We start from the raw sequence: 23,706 nt of genomic DNA on the forward strand, positions 1-23,706 counted from the left end.
ACATTTTCATTACGCCCTGCACTGCACTGGTTTGTGTGCCAAATAGGAGAGAAGTACAGGGTATATGAAATCATGAAAGGACCTGAAATGAACACGTGGTTCCACATTGAATGAACAGCTCAGTTTAACAAATATTTACTGAAGCCCCCTCTGGCCCAGGTCTTGGGGATTCAGATCCGAGTACAGTAGAGATGTTTCATGCACACACTTTATTATAAACTTCTGTGCAGGGGGTGTCTGTGCACACCACGAAGTTAAATGCACTGCCAGCCATTTCACCCACCAGTGGACACACTGGAGTGAGGCGGGACCCTGCTCTCTCTGCACAAGGCCTGTTCCCTGGTGCCTCTCATGTGCCTTCCTGCCACGCGGAGTGTGAGTTGGGGGTGGGAAAGACGCACCTTGTATTTTCTATACAATGAGCCTCTAGAAGCTCCCCTCCCTGTGATGTTACAACCCTGCCACCGGGCGATGATGGGGAGATGGATGGGGGTCTCCAATGTGGCACCTTCTGCAGTTTCAGGGTATTTTGACGCTACATAATTTTTCCACCTGTTAAAAACTTTTAATTGTGGAAAAATACACATAACCTAAAATTTAGCATCTTCACCACTTTCAAGTGTCCAGTTCAGTGGCAGTAAGTACAGTCACATTGTTATGCAACCATCACCACCATCCGTCTGCAGAGCTTTTTTCATCTTGCAAAACTGAAACTCTGCACCCATTAAATATTGATACCCCCAACCCCTGGCAACCACTAGTCTACTTTGCTTATATAAATTTGATTACTCTAGGGACCTCATGTAAATGAAATCATACAGTATTTCTCTTTTTGTGACCAGCTTATTTCACTTAGCGTAATGCCTTCAAGGTCCATCCATGTAACATGTGTCGGAATTTCCTTCCTTTGCGATGCTAAATAATCTCACTATATACAGCTAGACCACATTTTGTTTCTTCATCCATCAATCGATGGTCCCTGGGTTGCTGACCTTACATGACCTTTGAGTCAGGCTCTGACTCTAAGCCCCCCCCATCCCCAGGTGTGACCTGCCCCAGACCTACAGTGGGAAAACCTGTGATGTGGGTGGACACGTTTAGTGGGGTGCCTTCCATGGTCACTGTCTACTCGCTATCCTTCTAGGGTGAAGGATGCTGACCTGGTATTTATGGCTCATTGAGTTTTTTATTAACCTCGAAGTGACTCCTGTTCTATAGCAAATCCCCAGGGACTGAGCTTTTCCAGAGCAGAGGTAGAGTGCCCAAGACGGAGAGCAGACACTTCGCGCCTCCCATTTCTGACCCCCTTCTCCTCCTGCTTTGGAACGGCGTGTATGCATTCTCTTGCCCAGGACCAGCTGCTGTCCCGGACCCCTCGTGGACCTCTTTCCTTTGAAATCCTGCGGCTCTGGCAGTTGGAACCACATAATGAGGGAGCTGATTATATGCTGGATTGCGGAGTGTCCTGGCTGCTTCGCGTGCAGAAATCTTGTGGCTCCCCCCAGACTGCAGCAACAACATCGCTTCTGTTGGCTCAGCACTTGATAGCCTCCGAAATGCTGTCGTCTGCACTGCTTCATATACTCCCGGGGTGGGGGGGCTGGCCCATGTTAGAGTTGGGGAAACGGAGGCTCTGGTGAAAGGACCTGGACTTGAGAGCTCTAGCTCCCGTACCCCACATCCACAAAGGGCAGGGCTGTGCAGCTGTTTCTCCTGCATCTCCCTCCATGCCCACAGTGCCCCAGAGACCCTGATCCAAAGTAGTCACTGGTTAAGTGACAGGAGGAAGAAGCCTGGATGTGGCCATGCGGCCCTGTTTGGGGAGAGCTGGGTGGGCCTTATGGTGGCCATGGTCTCTGCCTGGAGCAGGCCTCCCAGGGTGCTCCCTGCTGAAGTGGGTAGAGGCCCTGAATGGACCAGTGAAGGGAGGGACAACGAGGCCCACGGAAACCTCCCGACAGCGCCAAGTTCTCTTTTGGTTTTGAGCAATTCCTGGGAAGGAAAGGCCAAACCAAACCCCCAAACCATAAAATAAAGCCAAGTTACTAATAAAAGGCAGCACTGAATACTTTGATGTTTGCCTCTTTCATTTCAGGCTAACAGTAAAAACATGACCAGGGGCACAGAAATAATTCTGCTTCTGAAATCTTCCAGAATTGTCTTGTATTTGGTCAGTAATGACAAAAAACCACAGTTCAGGAAAACTCAGTTTTGTCCTAAATGGAATCCTGGTCCTGTGGACAGATGTGGCTGGTTGATGCAGGGCCAGATGGAGAGGTGAAGAGAGCAAGTTCAGCTTGCTGAGGGTAACAGTAAAAGGTCAGGCAGATCCAGCTCCTAATTCTGGCTCTGATCATATCCCATCACCTCCCTGAACCTCAGTTTTGCTCATCTGTGAAATGGAAACAACCAACACCTGTCTTGGAGGGTTGTGCTACAGACTAAGTGAGGAAGTGGCTATAAGTTTTCCATCATATGATAGGTGCTTGATAAACATTAAGTTAATCCATTGGCTTTCGGGTCTGTAGCAAGTACCACAGTGAGCTGATTCCCGGAGGTGATTCTGCAGTCAGCAAGATGATTGTTAAATGACAACACCTGGGTTAGAGAGCAAGCTCGTGGTTTCTCAGCACTCTTTCAATCCTCTTTAACTTCAGAAAGAATGTCCCAGAGAGTTAACACTTCTCTCTATATTTTTAAAATGTTATTCTATTGGGGTAAGAACACTTAACATGAGATCTACCCTCTTAACAAATGTTTAAGTGTTCAATACAGTAGTTGGCTGTTGTACAGCAGACCTCTAGAGCTTACCCATCTTGCTTGACTGAAATGTTATGACTGCTGGTTAGTAACTCCCCATTTCCCTCTCCCCCCAGCCCCTGGCACCCACCATTTAGCTCTTTGATTCTGTGAATTTGACTATTTTAAATACCTTATGCAAGCAGAATCATACAGTATTTGTTTTTTTGTGACTGGCTTATTTCACTCAGCATAATGTCCTCAACAGTCATCCACGTTGTCACATATGACAGAATCTCCTTCTTTTTAAAGGCTGAATAGTATTTTACTGTATGTATATACCACATTTAGGTTGTTTCCACATCTTAGCTGTGGTGAATAGTGCTCTAACAAACACGGGAGTGTTAGTTTCTCTTCAAGATTCTGATTTCAATTCTTTTGAATCATAAGGTAGTTCTAGTTTTAATTTTTTTTTTTAGATTTTTTTTTTTTTATTGGGGAAGGGGAACAAGACTTTATTGGGGAACAGTGTGTAATGTATTTCCAGGGCTTTTTTCTAATGTTGTCGTTTTAGTCTTAGTTGTGGAGGGCACAGCTCAGCTCCCAGTCCAGTTGCCGTTTTTTTATAGTTGCAGGGGGCGCAGCCCACCATCCCTTGTGGGAGTCGAACCGGCAACCTTGTAGTTGAAAGGACGCATTCCAGCCAACTGAGCCATCCGTGTTCAATCTTAGTTGCAGGGGGCGGAGCCCACCATCCCTTGTGGGACTTGAGGAATTGAACTGGCAACCTTGTGGTTGAGAGCCCACAGGCCCATGTGGGGATCGAACCGGCACCCTTCGGAGTTAGGAGCACGGAGCTCTAACCATCTGAGCCACCGGGCCAACCCCTAGTTTTAATTTTTGAGGAACCTCCATATTGTTTTCCATAGCAGATGTACTATCTTACATTCCCACCAACAGTGTGCAAGAGTTCCAATTTCTACATATCCTCACCAACACTTGTCTTTTTTTAAATAATAGCCATCGTCATATAAATGTGAGGCTATAGCTCATTGTGCTTTTGATTTACATTTTCCTGAGGATCAATGACACTGAACATTTTTATGTTCAGATATATGTACCTACGTATTGGTCATTTTCTATGGAAAAATGTCTGCTCAAGTCTAGCTCATTTTTAAATTGGGTTAATTAGTTGTGTTCTGTTTCTGTTTATTTTTGTTTTTGCTATTGAGATGTAGGAGGAGTTCCTTACATATTTTAGAGATTAGCTCCTTATCAGATATGTGGCTTGCAAATATTTTCTCCCATTCCATAGATTGCTTTTTCACTGTTGATGGTTTCCTTTGCTGTGCAGAAGCTTTTTAGTTTGATGTAGTTCCACTTGTGTATTTTTGTTGCCTGTATTCTTGATATCAAGTCCATGAAAACATTGCCAAGAGCCCGGAAATTAATCCATGCATATGGCCCACTGACCTTTGACGAAGGTGCCAAGAAGACACAATGGGGAAAGGACGGTCTCTTCGACAAATGGTGTTGGGAAAACTGGGTATGCACATGCAGGAGAATAAAATTGGGCCCTTATTTTACACTGTACACAAAACTCAACTCAAAATGGATTGAAATTTTAAACATAAGATCTGAAACTAAAATTTCTAGAACAAAACTCCTCTAACTTACTTCCCATGCCCCAGAGCCACATTTTGCTGAGCCTGGGGCAGGCAGGCAACAGGGGCTGGAAGGGCTGGATTTATAAACGTTGTCATTGCTGCTGGTGCACTATTTTCATTTTTACTTTTATGGTGGCTGATACTAGTTTTATATTATGGGTATGATATAACATTTCCTCTAAACACGTATTTTTAAAGAAGTTAAAAAAGTGAGTTCATTTAAAGAAAAATATTAATAACACAGGTGGTGGTATATGGTAAAAATCTTGAAGGGAGGTCTCAAGTGACTGGAGTCTGGTAAACACTATTCTATTTCATATAGTTGACGTTAAAATACTACGTACAACACAGGCAACATACTCAAGGGTGTGTGTGCTAGATTTAAGCTACACCCTAATGATGTCTAGTTCATAACTGAAGTCCCCTCATTGGGAACGAACTCTTTAGCAAGTAAAAGACAAATTGTAGTCCTTACTTGAGAAAAGGCTACATTAAGGCTTCAGCTACCTTCACCTCTGATCAACACCACTACCATTACTCACTAGCATAACAGTTGTTAGAAATGATTATCTTTCCTGGTGAAATGAAACCCTTCTAGAAATATTCTCAGACACTCTGGCCCTTGCGTGAACAGAACTTGGTGAGCCCAGCACTGTCTATTCTTCCGAACGGCGCCCTAGGTCTAAGATTATGAAGCCTCTGTGTTCTGCCTCTTCTTGAGATATGACTGTCAGACCATGGTTAGGATTAGCTGGTCCTGCCACCAGGATATCACTGCATCTGTCTCGAGGAAACTTTCCTGCAAAGTGGCATCAGACAGACAGCTGGTATTTCAATGAGCTTCCAGGACCACTGGAGAGGTTGTCTGGGGAGCTGCCCGATAATAAATGCTGGGAGGTGTGGCAGGCTGTGGCTGAGTCTTATTTTCATTGTGTATTCTAATGAACTGAAGTTCTTAAATTTAATGTAGTCGAATAAAGCGAATCTTCCTGTGGTTGGAATTTTTTGTCTTTAGAAATCCCTCTTTACCTAGAGATTATAAACACATTGTCCCATTTTTATCTTCTAAACCTTTTTATAGCATTACCTCTTACATTTAGGTCTTAATTTCCTTGGAAATAATTATGTGTGGTGTGAGCTAGAGGTCAGTTCTTTTTTGTTTTTTCAAACATGGATACCCATTTACTATGGAATCCAACCCCTCAGTGATCTGCAAGGCTGTCTCTGTAAGTATCTAAGTATCCAAATACACATGGGTCTCTTTCTGGTTTCTCTATTTTGTTCTAAAGTTTTGTCAGTACCAGACTGCATGAATGACTGTAACTATAATAGACCTGGTAGAGCAGAAAGTTTCTTCCACTGTAATGTACACCTTGTCACTAGGCTTCGGGAGATCTGCAGCCCTCATCTGTCTTTACCTATTGGTAAATACCAATTTGCATTAAAATAAAGCTAATAGTGACAGATCAAATTGGCTTAAGTCAGCTTATAACAATGACATTAATGAGTACCAAATGCTATGTCAAAGCCTATATAGTCTGTAAGAGATATTGCAGACCATGTGACAAAAGGGATAGTTTCATCTCCTTCCAGGAGGGCAGTTAGTTCTCTTGAAGCCAAGCCCAGGAAATTTGGCCAAAACCAAAATCCCAAACTATCCGCTCTGCTTCTTACACTGCATCAACAGCCGGGGGCGGTAACTTCCGTGGGGCTCCTAGGACATAAGCAGTTTCTTCCCGATGGTTAATCCAGGCAAATTCATGATCTCTGTGTGGTTTCAAGCAGCAGCCAAATGCAGGCAGCTGCTGTTATCTCCCACGGCTTCAGGATTTTAAATTTCCTTTCCCAAATCAAATGTCCAGGGGCTTGTGAAGCCCTGAGCAGGAGGAAACTGACTCTGGAGAGAAGTGGAGGGGGCTGGGGAAGCAGCAGGATCGCACACTTAGAGACAACAGTTTCTGGAGAAGGTACTAGCTGGAACTCCCCGCCCGGGCAAGGTGACCCCAAGCGTCCAAAGTTCTTGCCAACAGGACTTGGACAAAGGAATTTTAGGCTGCAGAGATTTGGAAAGGAACAAAGAGAAAAACATCTGAACTTTTCTGAGAGCTGGGACGAAGGAGTAGTGTCTTTGTGCCTGAGTGTATCTGCCTCCAGGAAATATATGCTTGACTATTTCAGCCTCTTGAATTTTCACTTTCTTAGAGATGCCATGAGTGATATGTGAGTGCTGAGGCTGAAAAGGCCTGGACTCAACTATCAAACCCGCCAATACTGTTATTGTAATTGTGTTGGGTCTCCATTTCCTCATCTACACGATGGGAACAATAAAACCTACTTCTCCAGGTTATTGGAGAGATGAAATGAGGTCATGTCTGGCAAAGAGAAGATGCTCAAACAGGAGGGATTTTATGCCCTTCCTTGATGTCTTCTGCCACAAGAGGGGTCATATATCCCCATATTGCCTCCCTTTAGGTTTTCTTAGATTCATTCACTGAAGTATAATTTATGTACCATCAAACTCACCTGTTATAAGTACACAATTCAATGATATTTAGTAAATTAGAGAGTTGCGCAGCCATCACCATTGTATAGTTTTCAGACCTTTTCTATCACCTCAAAGATTTCCCCCGTCTAACTCGCTGTCCATCGCAACTACCTCTGTTCCCAGGCCCAGGAAACCCCTAATCCGCGTTCTGTTTCTATACATTTGCCTTTTCTGCACATTTCATGTAAATGGAATCATACAATCTGTAGTCTTTCATTTAGCATTAGGTTGTTGATTTATCCATGCTGCAACATTTATAGGTACTTCACCGCATTTTATTGTTGAATACTCTTCTGTTGCATGGCTACTCCATGTTTTATGTATTCACCAGATGATGGACGTTTGCATTGCTTCCAGTTTGGGGCTATTATGAATTAATACCGCTATGAATATTTGCATCCAAAGCGCTGTGTGGACATAAGTTCTTAATTCTCTTGAGTATAAATCTAGGAAGGATCATATGATAAACTTCTTTTGAAGAAACTGCCAAACTGTTTTCCAAAGTGGCTTCCCCATCACATATCCCCATCGGAATAAGGGTCCCAGTTTCTCCACATCCTCACCAACTCTCGGTCTTGTCTGATTATAGCCATTCTAGTGGCTGTAGAGGGATCTCGTTATGGTTTTATTTTGCATTGCCCTAATGATTAATGATGCTGAACCCTCTTTTCATGTGCTTATTGACCATTGTACATCTTCCTGGGTGAAATTTCCATTCAAACCTTTTGTCTCTTTTTAAGCTGGGTTGTCTCCTTTGCTGAGTCCTAAGATCCTTTATACAGTCTTCATACAAGTCCTTTAATGGCTGCATGATTTACAGACATTTCCTCCTAATCTGTGGCATGTCTTTTCATTTTCTTCATGGTGTCAAGTACAGAAGTTTGAAAGTTTAATGAAGTCAAATCTACCAATTTTTCTCTTTTGGTATCGTACCTAAGGTCTCTTTGTCTAAACCAACGTCATGAAGATTTTTCTCCTATGTTTTCTTCTACAAGTTTTGGCTCCTATGTTTAGGCTTACGATCCACTTTGAGTTGATTTTTTTATGCATGATGTGAGTTAAGGGGCCAACTTAATTTTTTTTTTGCATATGGATATCATATTAACACACACTATTTGTTAAAAAGATTATGTTTTCCTATTGAATTTCTTGGTACCTTTGTAGAAAATCAGCTGCCTATAAATTTGTAACAATTTACTTCTAGGCTCTCAATTCTGTCCCACTGACATACCATGTTTCCCCGAAAATAAGACCTAGCCGGACCATCAGCTCTAATGAGTCTTTTGGAGCAAAAATTAATATAAGACCTGGTCTTATTTTAATATAAGACCGTGTATAATATAATATAATATAACATAATATAATATAATACCAGGTCTTATGTTAATTTTTGCTCCAAAAGATGCATTCGATCTGATGGTCTGGGCTAGGTCTTATTTTTGGGGAAACACAGTATGTGTCTATCCTTATGCCAGTACCACACTGTCTTCATTAGTGTAGCTTTGTAGAAAGTTTTGAAAATGGGTAGCACAAGCCCTCCAATTTTGTTCTTCTTTTTCAAAATTGTTTCGGTTATTTTGGGTCCCTTGCACTTCTCTATATACTTTAAGATCAACTTGTTAATTTCTACAAAAAAGCCTACTAGGATTTTGACAGAGATTGTACTAATTTTGTAGATCTATTGGGGGAGAATTGACATTTTAACACTATTGAGTCTTCCATTTCATGAGTATGGACTGTCTCTCCATTAATTTAGAGCTTTCATTTCTCTCAGCAATGTTCTGTACTTTCAGTGTACAAACCTTGTACTTCTTTTACTAATTTATTCCTAAGTATTCTTTCTGATGCTATTGTGAATAGAATTATTTTCTTGATTTCATTTCTGAATTGTTCATTACTAGTGTATAGAAAAGTACAACTTGTTTATTCTGATCTTGTACCCTGTGATCTTACTAACCTCGTTTATTAGTTCTGGTAGGTTTCTGGTGGATCCCTTATGATTTTCCACAACAGAATCATGTCATCTGTGAATCAAGGCAGTTTTACGTCTTCCTTTCCAGACTATATGACTTCTATTTCTTTCTGTTGCCTGCTTACCCTGGCTAGGACTTCAAATGTGGAACAGAAGTGACAAGAGCAAATGTACTTGCTTTGCTACTGATATTAGGGGGAGAGGGCATTCACTGCTTCATTTCTCAGGCATGTATTGCTATGCCTACCCTTTTCCCTTCAGAACTGCTGCTGATTTTAATTTAAAAAAATAAACACTAAAGACAAGGGAAGCTAAGCTAACTAAAAAATATGCTTCTTTCCTGATCACAGTCTCAATTCAAACAAAGTATAACCGACTGGCAGGCCCCTTTTTGTTTAAAACAGTCATGCGGTTGGAAGCCAGCTGGCCTGTCCTACAGCAGGGGTTGGGTGAATAAGCTTTTGATCATTCACGCACAGTGAAATATTATGCAATCATTAAAAGTAGGCTCAAGAAGGTTTCTTTAACAGCACGGGGAAATTTTTATGTAACAGTATTAAAGAAATGAGAGAGAGCAACAAAAATCACACAGATGGGATGGTCTCAACACCACAAAGAAACACATGCAGAGGGAAAAGAAAGATGTAAAAACCTTCATAATTGTTGCCTCTGAGTTGAAAGATCATCGATGACTATTTTTTTCTAATTTCTTTATATTTCTTTCAATTGCACAGATTTTTCACAATGAGCATCTTGTAGCAAGAAAAAAAAAAACACCAAAACCTCCCCATAGGGCAGACACGAGACACTGGGAAGCGTCGGCATTTTTCAGCCTTACCTTACAGTATTCATCGATTGGTATCAGGCGTTTGACAGCCACGTCGCGGATGTGGCTTCGTCGGAAGAGAATTTTGCCTGCAGACAATGAGAGTTGCACAGCGTTGTCAGCGAGCAGTGACAAGTCCTCAGCAAACTGGGGGGTGATGTGGATGTCTCTGGTAGGCCTGAGTGGTACCCAAATTCCGGGCTGCCATCAATATCTTTTGTTGGATGTTAGCAGGGTCTGAATGACCCCTCCTCCCAAGGGGTCAATGGTCCTCCAAAGCCCTGTTCCCAGCTCTAGTGCAAGGTCTGGAGCAGCGGTGTCCAAACTGCAGCCCGTGGGCCAACTGCGGCCCACAATTGGCCCACAGCAAATTCCAATTGGCCCACAGCAAATTCCAAAAATATATTTAGTTTACTTAAATAAACCAGATGAGGCAATATGTACTTCACCTCAAGTGACTGGCCCGGCTGTTTGTATATTTTACCACATATGGCCGTTGGTGAAAAACGTTGAAAAAAGTTTGGACACCCCTGGTCTGAAGGAAGGGGACCCAGTGGATACGTTTCAATGCGTTAAGGGAGGCGGAACTAACCCATGGGAGGAAGGGACTCCTCCCCGCTGAAGAAGGAAGGTCCCACCTCATGATCTGAGGTCCCCTGGCCAGCTCTAGGATTCCAAGGCTGGCTGGGTAGTAGTGTGGATACTCAGATTGCCCTCATCTACAGTTCAGTCTCCTTTCCTCCTTTTCTTCATACACATTCTGCTCGAGTCTCATGTTCCACAAATACTCCCTGCTCTCTCATGATCCGGTGCCTTTCCCTCTGCCTGGAATACTCTTCCCATCCAACCTCATCCACCATCCCTGTTGAGAAACTCAGACCCACTTCAAATGGGTTAAGAGTTCCTGTCTCTTTCTGATTACACGCATCGCATTATCGACTTCCTGTCCTTCTTTCCTACCAGTCATGGGGCTATGCACAAACAGGGACTGACTGGGCCCGAGTCAGTCTTGTGCCCGCACCGCGTAGCACAAACATTGAATGAATGTATGAAGGTGGCTTCCACCTGCAAAGATGATGAATACCTCCAATTTCTTCCCTAATCAGTGTTTGCAACAGAAGGTTCCAGGTCTTCCTTGCTCACTGAATACCGATAGCCCATCACCACATGCTCGGTGACACCCTGAGCACTGGGGTGAGGTACCAGAGTCTCCAGTATGACATATGGGCACAGGATATGGGTCACAGGCAAAGACAAGCATATACGTGGTGCCACCCAGGGCCCCTGGAAATATCTAAGATGCTGAAATATTAAGGGTGAACTTTGTTTAAAGCCAATCCATGGGTTCCCAAGAGTCCCATGAGGAGATGGTGGCAAAGAGCATGCATGGAGGATAAAGTTGGTCTGGGCTCACGGTACGGATCTGTCACACAGGCAGGGACAGGCAAAGCAGAACTCAGACATCACAGAGCATCAAAGAGGTGGGAGACGGAGACAAGCCCCAGAGCCACGAGGAGACATCTTGGGGTCCAAGGGGGAGGCACAGGGAGTCCACAGCTTTCCAGACAGCGGAGCACAGAGACCTCTTACTAGTAGCTTCACCTACTTCTATCCGAGGAGGGAGGTCAAGGATAAGAATTCGGGTCACGAGGCTGGCAGGGCCAGGAGAGGTTCACTGCTGTTCTAAGATGCTCTGGCAAGACATCAAGCTTGTGCGAGCAGGGACAGGATGCAAGAAGGGAAAGTTTTCCTAACAGCACAGAATTGAAAGGGATGATGAGAAACAGCCTCCTGACTCTGAAAGCAATGCACGCTGGGGCGGGAGATTTGCACTCAAAAAGATCATCTGGCTAATCTAACATGTTAAATAACCCGACAACTTGCTCTTGAATAAAAGAGCATTATTAGGAAATTAGGTAGGTATGGTCAACCTAATAGCGAGCCTTTTTTTTTTCTTCTCATTTCTACCAATTAAAAAAAGACTCACAATGAGATGAAATACATATTTCTCACATTTCTTAAGAACTAGGAAGGAATCTCTCTCTCTTTTTTTTGGTGTGACCAGCACCATGGTCTAACTAACTAAGCTAACCAGCCACCCCATGGACTCTCCTTTCTTTATAATGGTGATAGTTTTCATTCTGCTTTTGAGTTGGTCACATTTCTGATACACCATGCTTGTTAGAAAAGAAAAATCTAGAAGAAAATTCATTACAGGGTTCAGAGGGTTTGTCTCTGAGGGGTGGAAGAGACTTTGTGTTTTCTTCTTTATACTTTCCCCAAAGTTCCTACCATAAACATTTATGGCTTCTAGAATCAGAAAATGTTCATGTCATTTAGAACAACGACAACAAGCAAATAATGCAGCAAAGTGGGTTCGTCACTGGGCTTCCCTGGAATGACGATCTTGTTCCCTCACACACTCAGAAGACACGGCCCGTCTCTATATGAGCCCTGTGTGCCCGCCCTGGGGGCCTGCCATCCTGGCACTGATGGTCGGTGTTCCCCAACAGGGAAGGACCCAGCCTACATTTTGGGTGGGGCAATCCTTCCCTGGGTGGAAGTGGCCCCTGCCCTGCAGGATGTTTGGCATCCATGACTCAAATGTAGAAAGTGCTGGTGGCCTTCCCATCCCCATCCCACCCCCAGTCACTGTGAGAATCAAATCACCGCCGTCATGCGTGGGATTACTTGTAGTATAAAACCCGCAGGAGTGTCGTGAGCCTTCAGGAAAGAAGGATGTGTGCCTGTGAAGAGAAATCCCGCACAGCAAATGCTTTCTGCTTTCTAAGCTACTTCTCAAAATGAGACGAGCATCTACCAAAGATGTTTCGCCCCATTTGGGTATAATTTCCCCCTCTGCAAATCAGAGGAAGGGTGCAGAACGGGGTGTACAGGCCTCCTACTAAGAAGGTTGTAAGCCAGCTCAAAATATTTACAACGGGCCCAGTGCTAACACCGGCCTGCAGGAAGAGCACAGGCCTGTCCTGGAACAGCCACCACCAAAGGAGTTCAGCCAAGGCCCAGCCTGCAGGGGCTGAGACAGGGATAGAGAGCTCAGGCGCCTTCCGTGTCTCCTGAGAGTTTGACACAATGACAACAGCCTCACTACTCTGTGTAGCCTCAGTGGGACAGGAGTCTTTGGGCTCATGTCAGGTATCTTGCCAGCAAGGGGGACAGGAAGCTCTGTGGCAGCAGGGGCCTGTCGGGAGGTCACAGGCTCTCAGTCAGCGAGGCCCTGGGCCCATCTGAGGGCTACCTGTTACTGACTGTGCTGCCTTGGGACATGCATTTCCCTCTCACAGACTCTGTCTCCTCATCTGTTAAATGGGACAGCAGCCCCTATCACTTTGTAGTAATCTCCATGACACCCAATACAGGATTCAGCCCTTCATAGATGCTCACAAAAGGGTGATTACTTTTTGCTTTTCCAACAGGTTAGATGATACTGAAGAACACTGTGCACTGAAGAGCACACGTCTTTCCTCAACCCCCAGCTTGGCTTCTTGAGACCTGCATCCTACTGGCTAATTGGTCATTTATCTACAGGCCGTGGGACAGAACCAGATGGCTGGCATGTCCTTGGCCGGTACCTCCCGGGTGAAAGTCTGACGGGGCAGCAGCCCCTCGTCTGTGCCTGACGTGAAGTGTTTCTGTGAGTTGTGAGGAAGCAGCATGAGCCAGACTGCGCCCATCACTCGCCGGCCAGCCTGCCTGGGGTGGAAAGGGCGCTCAGCGGAGAGAACAGCTTTTGGTGGGAACCAGCAGGCTTTTGTTTTCCACAGTGGAAGAAGGCCAAACTGTAATTTTTAATTTTCAAGCCTTGTCCTCTGCCAACTTGGCTTTCCCAGCTCTTGCTGCCTGGGGTGGAAAAGTGTACAGGGCGGCTATCCCCTCCCCCACCTCTGTGCTAGCGTGAGACTTGCTTTTGTTCTGCTGACGTGGCAGTCTTGGCAGAAAAGTGACCCCTAGCAGAGGGGGCATTTCCCCCACGGGTCCCTGCCCTTGGACTCAGCCTTGAGGAGAAGCTAAGAGAAGGGACACTCCAGGAGTCCTGAGGCCCAGTGCGACCTCTCCGAGTGACAAGTGGGTGCCCTGAGCAGGAAAACCAGGCCGAATCCCTGAGAACAGCATTTTCATGAATTCGTGGGTAGAAAAGGATTACGTAACCACAAAAGCTTTCAGGGGCTGGGGAGAGGGTCGGCTCAAGTTCCTCTCTGTTCTGGCAAGTTTTTCCACAGCTGGTTTTGCCTTTTATCCAGTCAAGAGTTGTAAGGCACTCTTCTCCTTTTCTTAAGAAAAACCCACATTTAGAGCCCAGTTCAACCCGAATATCCGGAGTGACATTTAAGTACGACTCCAAGATATGAAATACCAAGAAATTCCCAAGGAATGTCACGGGACCCTGTTTCTGTCTTTACTGAGAATCTACTACGTGCCAGGGAGATAAGCTTGTGAAAAAGGGGTCATGTTCCATTTTACAGATGTGGAAACTGAGGCTTGGCAGGGGGGAGGGGTGGGGCGGATATCATCTGCTTGAGGTCACAGGGCTGGGTCTAGCTCCAAAGCATGTGCTCTGGAACACTGACATTTGGCCGTTGGCAACTGGCACTAAGAACTTTCTCCAATAGGAAAAAAAATTCCAGTGTGACTATACACTTTCCCCGTTGGAGAACTAAAAACATTAGCCTTTTAGACAAACGATCCTCGCAGTGGATGGGTGCCTGGCAAACACATTTACGCCTCTCTAAAACCACTCAACAATGACGACACCTGGAAGAACCCACTCATGTGCCAATGACAGAATGCGGGAGTGGGGGAGGGAAGACTGGGCTCCCATGTGTCCCATCACTGGGCCTGCTCCCTTCTCTGCAAAGTGAAAAACATCTGAAGGACCCTTACAGCTCTAAGTACTTGTGATTCAGGGTGGCTGTCAATTTGCTGACAGTCTGTATATAAAAATAACAGTAAGTACTTGATTGCTGCTAGTTCTGTGCCAGGCACTTACCTAACCTGCGTAACAACTCTATTATTTATGCACTACTTTATGCACTCCGATTTGCAAATGAAGAAATGAAACTCAGTGTGCCAAAGTAACTTACCCAAGATACCAGAGTGAATGGGGAGGCACTGGGATTTGAACCCAGGCCGCCTGACTTCAGACATGAATTTTGGAGCCAATCATACCTGTGTTTGAATCCCAGCTCGGCCATTTGGGCAAGTGATTATAATTCCTGAGTCTCAGTGTCCTTATCTGTGAAATGAGCATAGTAATGTCTACCCTGCAGGGTTGTTTGGGGACTAAATGAGTTAACAAACGTAAAGCACTTAGCCCAGCCACTGGCCCACAGCAGACACCCAATCCACGGCAGCTATTATTACGTGAGGCAACAACACTCGTTTGGGTGGCCCACTTTCTGAGCTGAAGCCTTGATGCTATTCCTTTGGGAAGGAGTTTTTTTGTGGAAGTGGGGAAAGGTACACTGAAAGCCTTGAAAGCAAGGACTAGCCCTGAGTGCATTCATTTCTCCCTAGGCCTGGAGTGGTACCTAGCACTCAGAAGGTGCTGGATAGCTATGGTAGGTAGGCAGAATATGCAAAATGGCCCCCCAAAGATGTCCCAGCCTAAACCCCAGAGGCTGTGACTATGACGCGATCACTGCTGGCACCTGTTACAGCATATGCCACAGTGCATGTCAGGAGGGGGACAGTGTGCTGCATTAGCCGGGTGGGTACCATGTAGTCACACGAGCCCCTCAAAGCAGACAGCTTCCTCCGACTGGTAGCAGAGGCCATTCAAAGCAGAAGGAAGATTCAACGCTTCACTGCCAGCCTGGAGATGGAGACGCCACCTGAGGAGGGATGCAGGTGGCCTCTGGAAGCGCCGGCTGACGGCCAGCGAGGAAACAGGCATCTCAGTCCTAGAGCTACACAGAGGTGAATTCTGCCAACAACCTGAGTGAGGCTGGACGTGGATTCTTCCCCAAATCCTCCAGATAAGATCCCGGCCTGGCCAAGACCTTGGCGTCAGCCTTGTGAGACCCTAAGCAGAGCACCCAGCTGAGTCTGCCTGGACTTCTGACCAGCAAATTGTGAGATAATAAATGGGTGCTGTTTTAAGCTGCTAAATTGGTGGCAATTTGTTATGAAGCAATAGGAAACTAACACGGTAGCCATAATAACAGATGCAACTCATCCCAAAAACTTTGTGAGCTCCAATTATTCCCATTTTAGAGGTAGGAGAAACTGAGGCTCCCTGAGGTGAAGTATCTTGCCTAAGCTAGTAAATGGTGCAGCGTCTAACCGTAAGGCACATACTCTTAGCACATTTCTCCACATGACTGAGACTGGTCACTGGGCCTATGCTCCCAGGAGGACGAGCCGAGAGCTCCGGAGGCCATACTGGATACGCCACAGACCCCTTCTCAGAGCACGCGTCTCACTTACCTGGCAGAAAGGGAATGATCCGCTGTTTGGGGTCCTTCTGACCTCCTTCCATGGGAAATTTGTCCAACATCTGCATCTAGAAAGGGGGAAGAATACCAAAACCATATGATAAAGACATCTCTGACATTTAAAAGAATTACGTGAAATATGTGATTTGATATACAAAAGCTCACTTTGTTCAGCTTTTCAGAAACCCAAACTAATGGAGAAGGCAATGTCAGTGGGACCTCGGAGCACCATGCAAACAATTCTCTATGTCCACAGCTGCCAGATTTGTGAAGGCTCAGAGCTGACAGAGACCATTCTCAGTTTTCCTGGGGGTCTCCAGCCACAGGACCTGACATGTGACCAACACCCCCAGGGCGGCCAGACTTCCACGGATGGCGTTTCATCCTGTTTTCCCCAAATTGCCAGGTTGTGTTACAGAACAAACCACGGACACCCAGTTAATCTGCTTGGGTCTATGAGATCATTACACTCCCCTGCCCCACTAAGGATCATGGAAAACCAGGCAGAGATGAGGCAAGTTTAATATTCCACACACAGGTGAACAGCATGCTTTTCTTTTTAAAACCAGCCCCTATACAGTGTTTTAGGGATTTATAGGTTCTGTCTTAAACAGTCTTCTTTCCCCCCTCTCAATTTATTGAAGACAATGTTGGCACACCATGAAAGGGAACTTTGAAAAAAACAGAAAGCTGTATGCAAGTAATCGGGCCACTCTCCCACGCCTGTGTCCATTCTCCTTGGTTCCCATCGGGCCACAGCCACGCGCGCAAACCAGCTGAGAAGCCCCACCCAGCCCAGAAGTTCAGTCCCCCTGTGGCCCTCACCGTCTTGTCGTAGAAAGTTACTCTCACCCTCTGTCCTGACTTGGTTTTACCCAGATAAATGTGGCCCCAAGAGCAAAGGTGTCTCCCAAATGTTATTAATTTGAGGCAGCAGACCTGGGTTTAATGCTGCAAAGTCTAACCACAGATACTTTACCCCTGGAACCAGACAGTCCTGAGTTTAATCCGCTTGCTTCCTCATGCCAGCTGTGTCCTTGGGCAGATAACCTCGCCCATCGAGTCTGATTCACCACCTGCAGAATGAGGCACACGGCCTGCTGGGCAGAGTGGTTGTGTAAATGATTCTGAGTGGGGACCCTCAGGGGACACTCCAGGTGCTCAACAAGAAGTCCCCCTCCTCACACTCTGCCCACAAGGATTATCTTATCCGGAAAGCTATTTGGGAATAACTTTTGGTCGCACGTGAGGCTGTGTGGGGTTCTGTGTGTGCGCATGCTGAGTATACATAACATAAAATGATCTCACCCATTGTAAGTGTGCAGTCCAGTGGCATTAAGCACACGCACACTGTGCCATCATCCCCATCATCCGTCTCCAGAACATCTGTCACCCCAAACTGAAACTCTATATCCGTTCAACACCAACTCCCTGTCCCCTTCCCAGCCCTTGGCAACCACCGTTGTGCTTTCTATCTCTACGAATGCGCCTACTGTGGGTATCACAGACAAGAGGAATCATACAGGAGCTGCTCTTTGCGGCTGGCTTATTTCACTTAGCAGGACTTCAGGGGTCGCCCACGTTGTGTCTTGTGTTGGAATGTCCTTCCCTTTTTAAGGCTGAGTGATAGTCCGTTATGAGGCTGAGTTTTAAGGTTGGCAAAACCCCTCAGACTCTCCGAGTCCTCTCAGTGGCCAGTGCTGGGCTGTCTACTAGAACTTTCTGCCATAACGGAAACGTTCTACATTCTGCTGTCCCTTACGGCAGCCACTAGCCCTAGGTGGCCACTGAGAGCTTGAAATGTGGCTTCTGCGACTGTGGCACTCAACTTCTAATTTAATTTTAATTAACGTAACTTTACATTTAAATAGCCCCACCTGACTCGTGGTCACCATATTGAACAGCATAGGCCTAGAGCACAACACTTACCCTCCTGGTTTCGCCATATCCAGTTTTACTTCCTTTCCTTTCTCATCCTATCAGTGGTAACTGCATTCATATGGACAAAAGATCAGAGGCCTAGGAGCTATTTTGCTTTTGGTCTTAGTGTGTCAAAGTTCATAGGCCACCAGGTGCTTCTCTCCAGGGGACCGTCACACTTGGCACCCATGGCTTGAAGCAGACAGGCAGCATTCCAGAACCTCCCTGGGGACCCAGGCTGTCTGCAGCAAAGCACCAGAGGCATGCTGGGCGAAGTCCAACTGCACACGCTATCCTTGGAAATCAGAAAATACACGCCTCTCTGCCCAGAGAACAAAAGGAAGTGAAGCTCAGGGCGAGAAAGAATGGAAACCAAGGAAGAAAGTGAGTCACTCTGTGGGGTAGGAAGGGAGCGGGAGCCACATTAAGCTGCCACATCACAAGCCTCCAACAGAAACGAGAACACTCCATCAGCAGTTTTCAAGACATCGGCTTGTGGTGGAGGGAGAGGAGACATGCTGTCCAAGGAAAATACCATGGAAGCTGGCGTGGAGGTCCACACGTGGTTCGTGTTAGCGGCAGACTGGACTTGGAGGGGCTGACTTCCTCAGTCTCACAAAAGCCCCATGTCCTGGAATAGCCAGAACAGGCTTGGAGAAGGGTTGGGGCGACTGTCACATACAGCTGCTGGCTGGAGGGACCCCACGTGGTTCCTCGGAGCAGGACGTGACGATGTACAGGGGTCTGCTCTACGATACATGGGGGGCTGTCTTTGGGGATTCTGTCCCCCGATGAGCTGGTCTGTCTAAACGTCAGCGTGCCCTGGCACACTGCCCTGGCATCCTGATGGACCTGCCACACGGAGCCTGGGTCCCCCCGTGTGTCCACTTCTCCCATCCTTACTGGCCCCACCACCCATCCAGGTCAGCGTTTTCTGAGCCCAACCCCGAATGGCCCGTCTGTCTTCTGGCCTGCCCCACCTCCTCAGCGGCACATGGTAGATATCTGTACAAAGAATGAAGCAATGAAGGAACAAAAGAGTGAAAAAAAAGTGGTTCACTGCTTTGGTCCACCATTCTCTAGGAGAGGAGAAATTATGTTCCAGGTAGCAGGAACAGGACCTGGATTGGGGTTCAGACTAACAGACCAACAGAACATTGCCTCTCTGTAGTTTACAAACAATAAAGTGCTGTGTGGGAAAAGGCCACAACTGTATTTTCTCAGCTACACACCATCGATATGGCAATAGCCTTTCTGACCGAAGGAAAAAAAATATTCCATTAAGTGTGTACAACACGTGGGAGGCACACCCCAGTTTCAGAAGACAATGTCTGGGGGAAAGAATGTGCCTGAGTGTCCGGCAAAGGCAGCAGTTGGATAAATATGGTGGGTGCGGTCCTAGCAGGTGTTGGCTGGGGTCTCGCTGGGAAGCCTTCCAGTCTGCCTGGGGAGTGAGAACTTTTTAGTTCTGCCACCCCTATATCTGCTCCCAGAACAGATGGGAGAACACGCTCCCTTCTCTTTGGCTTCTGTGGTGGAGCGTGGGGGCTTCTTGGCAAACAGTTCCCAAAGCTCCTGAGGGCACTTGCATTGTCAAACTCTCCGAAGGGGGACAGGTCAGCCCTATCTCAATGGAAATCGGAAACAATTTCTGCTGTGTGACTTGAGATCTGGAGACTTTCTCATCTCCAGATCTCAGCTCCCTTCCCTGGGGAGAAACGAAGGCACCCATGGCTGCTGCTCCCAGCTTGCCGTCAACTCTATGATTTGATGTGTCTAGGATACAGGTCCTCCTGAAAGAAGCAGCCGTCTCTGGGTCCCCTCAGTGCGCAGTGTTCCTACTTATAGGACACATGTGGCTGGCGCTTCTCCCAAGAGCTCCATGCCAGGCAGAGAGACCCAGAGGCTCCATAGGCCCCGCTGTCAGAATTCTGCAAGATGCCCAGACAAAAGCCCTCTACCTCAGGCCTCTGCACCTTTGCATACCTGGTTTCCTCTGCACGGAATGCTCCCAGTTCCCCCACAATCCTGTCGGCAGGTCCGCTCCTTACTCATTGTCGGGACCCTGCTCTGATGTCACCTCCTCCAGGAAGCAAGCCCTGCCTGAGCTCCCCAGCTGGGACAGGGTCCCTCTCTGAATACCTGGGGGTCTAGCTCAGCAGAGGTTTACCTGCTTCCATGAGGGAAGCCCTGGCTCCAGAGATGGTCATGACCCTCAGCCTGGGGGCCACGATGAACCACTGGGAAAACTCAGAGGGCAAGGGAAGCATGGCACAGTGTAAAGTGGACCCCCCACACCCGAAGCCTGCTTGGGAAGGGCTGACGCTCTGCTCAGAGCAATCCTCTACGGGCAGACTGCCGCCCCTTAGGGGGAGGCAAACGGCCTCCCAGGGCGGCTCTAGGTCCAACTCCAGGAGGCAAATCTATCTTTGAAGAGATGGACTCGAGGGCAGTACCGGCCCTCGGGAGGCAGCGGGGAGCAGCAGTCAGGAGCACAGCTTTCAGACTAGGCCACACCTGGGCTTGAATCGCAGCCATGCTGCTCTCTGGGCACGTGACTCTGCCCCTCTGAGCTTTAGTTTCCCCATCGGAGACCTGGGCATGACTTCATGCTTGAAAGTGAGGACTCAACGAGATGGCATATAAAATGGGTACCTGGCAGGCGCATCGCTCAACCAAGCCACATTTCCCCTGGGCAGGGTCCTCAGCTCTATGACATTCCAGTGCCCTGTTCTGATGCCATCCCCCTCTGCCAACTCTGATGGACTCTGCAGCGTGGACCCAGGCTAGGGCAGAAAAGGAGAGGCAGAGAGGTGGGGTGGCCTGTCCAAGGCCACGCAGCTGGTAAGACAGATGGCTGGGACCTGCCATTCCAAGCCCAGCTCTATCGCCTGCCCCTCATGTAACCGAGACATGTGGCCAGATGTCAGCCAGTCAAGGCGGACCTGACTAGTAGGGTCCAGCTTTTCTAAGACAAGAGAGTTAGGAGATCACATCGGAAGGTGAATGTCACAAAGGGGACCTTCTTGCCAGTGACTGTGAGTCTTTCCCCACAAAAGAGCCTGAGTCACACTCCTTCCTTCTACTGCAGGCGACTTCTCTGCAGACTGTTTCCTCTGCCTGAATGCCCTGTTCCCACCAGAGGGGACATTTACTGCTTTCTGTCACCCACAGGCCATTTCCCCTTCTTTGGCGGCAGTTCTCTGATTTCTTCTAGGCAAACAGAAATGCCAGCTGTTCCTACACGCATCGGCGTGATGCTGATTCTCCTCCAGTCCCTGAGTTGGCCCTGACAAGCCCGGCCGTCGACCCAAGATGAACCAATGAGACTTTTGCTTAAACTGTTGGGGTGCTCTCTCTCTTTATCCTGAACTGACCTGTGGCCACCACCACACCAGGAGGCACCCGGCCTGGACATGGAGAAAGTCAGGAAGTGGAGAAAGGCAGGTTCTCACCGACTTTGTGGTCCCTAGATCCAGCCATACCTGAAGCCAAATGCCCTTCATCTTCTCTGTGACATTTACTTAACAATGTTCTTTTTGAATAATCCATCTTGACTGGGTTTCTGTCATCTGCAACTAAAACAGTTCTGACTAAAACAAGATCTCACGGCCAGAAAGTGGCAGCGTATGGATCAAAGCCCAGGATCTTCACCACGCCATGAAACTGGCATCATCTCCTGCTCTCACTATGCCAATTCCTAGCAGCAACCTACACCCATCAACAATCCCAACAGCTAACGTTTGCTCAGGCCTTGACAGCCCAAAAACTGCTCTCACCCACACCATCACTTTCTTAAGAAAAGAAACTGAGATATACTTCACATACCATAAAATTCACCCTTTTAAAGCATACAGTTCCGTGGTTTTTAGTATGTACGCAAAGTTGTGCAACCACGACCACTAATTCCAGAACACTTTCATCACCCCAGAAAGATACCCAGTACCCATTAGCAATCTCTCTTCCTTTCCCCCTCCCCCCAACTCCTGGCAACCACTAATCTGCTTTGGGTCTCTATGGCTTTGCTTCTTCTCAACACACATCATCACTTTTAACGCCACAGGAAACTTGCTAAGTAGCCACTAGAGAAAGGTGCACTAGACAGCAGACTGGCTAAGACTTTGGACTCTGGTGTTGCCTGCCCAGCTTCAAATCCAAGTGCTGATGCCCACTAGCTGTGTGACCTTGGGAAAACGACTTAGCCTCTCTGAGCCTAAGTGTGTCTTCATCTGTATAATTCGATAAGCTTGACATGAGGATTAAATGAGTCACTACGTCTAGATGCAGTCAGTGCTCCAGGAATGTCAGCTGTTTCTATTATCATTACCTCATGTGACTGATGAGGACAATCAGGCACAGAGGGGTTAAGGGGAGTGCCCAAGGCCACACAGCACAGGTGGCTGGGCCCCAAGTCTCCTGACTTTTTCCATTACACCATACTGGCCTAACTGTTCCTCCACGAAAGCTTGGCCCTTCCCATACTCTTTGAGCCAAGCTACTTCTGAAAAAAACCAAGGCTACTCGCCAGACAGGAGGGAGGGGAGGGTGGAATCATGAAATCATCGAGCTTTAGGGTGTTGCAGCCCCACAAGGGCTTGCCTCCTTGCCTGGTCCTTGGGAACAGCTGACTCTGGCCTTGCCTTCTTCCAGTTTCCCCCTCTGGGGTGCGGGGGTGGAAGGCAGGCCATTTCCAGGATAGCAGGACCCTCTGGAATTCCATGCCTTTCCCATTCCAGCCGCCCATCTGGGATTCTTTAAAAGCTGCTGAAACCTGTCTTTGGACAACTTTGTTTGAGGAGGGCAGTCTGAGGCAGCTATTCATGTTACAGCAAACCCCTAATTATTACCAATTATTCTGAGTGGGGAAGAAAACCTCACTTGTAAGTTCTGGTGAAAATAAGAAAGTTGAGTGAGAACAGGAGAGTGGAGGGAGTCCAGGCTCTGGGCCAGAGAGCCCCATGACACTACCCTGGGAAGCATTCCCAAACGACGTCGCCGCGGGCAAGTCCCATCTTAGCAGAGGGACAACAAATGACAGCTAACACGCTTACCGAGCAAGGCAGAACTCAGTCACAATAGACACACGAGGGAAGTGCTTTCATTCTTAATATGCAGGCGGGGAGACTGGCAGAAACATACAGACATGACACCAAGCTGAGACCCGAACGAGGTCTGTCTAAGCCCAGAAGTCAAGGTCTGAAGGCCTGGGCTGCAGTGGAACAGGGAACGAGTCCATCACACCCCGCCATCTCCCTGTGTACTTTCAGGGCTTCCACTCATGCCATTCTCACTGAAGCTCCTCCTCCAGCTGAGAGCTGAGGCTGTACCAAGGACGCCCCACCTCGGCCACAGCTGACAGGCTTGGGGTCGGCTCTGACCCAGGACTCAGACAATCAGATTCTCTCTGCTGGAGACCGGAACTAGCACCTGGAAACTGCAGTGCGTTGACAACAGAGAAGGGCATTTCCACACTTGGGCCAATGGGCAAGTGTGGGAAGCTGGTCTAGAGAGGCTGCTGGGAAAAGAAGGCAGGCGCGACGGGAGATCCTGCAGCCACAATGACACCCAGCCAGTGAGCTGCT

The 23,706-nt window shown here is 47.3% G+C and overlaps 1 protein-coding gene across 2 annotated transcripts in view; it reads right to left on the reverse strand.

The window, feature by feature from the left end:
* Positions 1-23,706, reverse strand: part of SH3PXD2B (SH3 and PX domains 2B) — an 86,293-nt gene that overhangs the window by 32,677 nt on the left and 29,910 nt on the right. For both annotated transcript variants that reach the window (XM_081035505.1, XM_081035504.1), the window contains exons 3-4: positions 16,197-16,272; positions 9,762-9,838 (exon numbers count right to left, since the gene is read on the reverse strand). In XM_081035505.1, the coding sequence (XP_080891631.1) occupies positions 9,762-9,838; positions 16,197-16,272 (153 nt within the window). The remainder of the gene's footprint in view (positions 1-9,761; positions 9,839-16,196; positions 16,273-23,706) is intronic.

Source organism: Rhinolophus hipposideros, assembly GCF_964194185.1.
Source record: "Rhinolophus hipposideros genome assembly, chromosome: 23".
Classification (NCBI taxonomy): Eukaryota; Metazoa; Chordata; class Mammalia; order Chiroptera; family Rhinolophidae; genus Rhinolophus; species Rhinolophus hipposideros.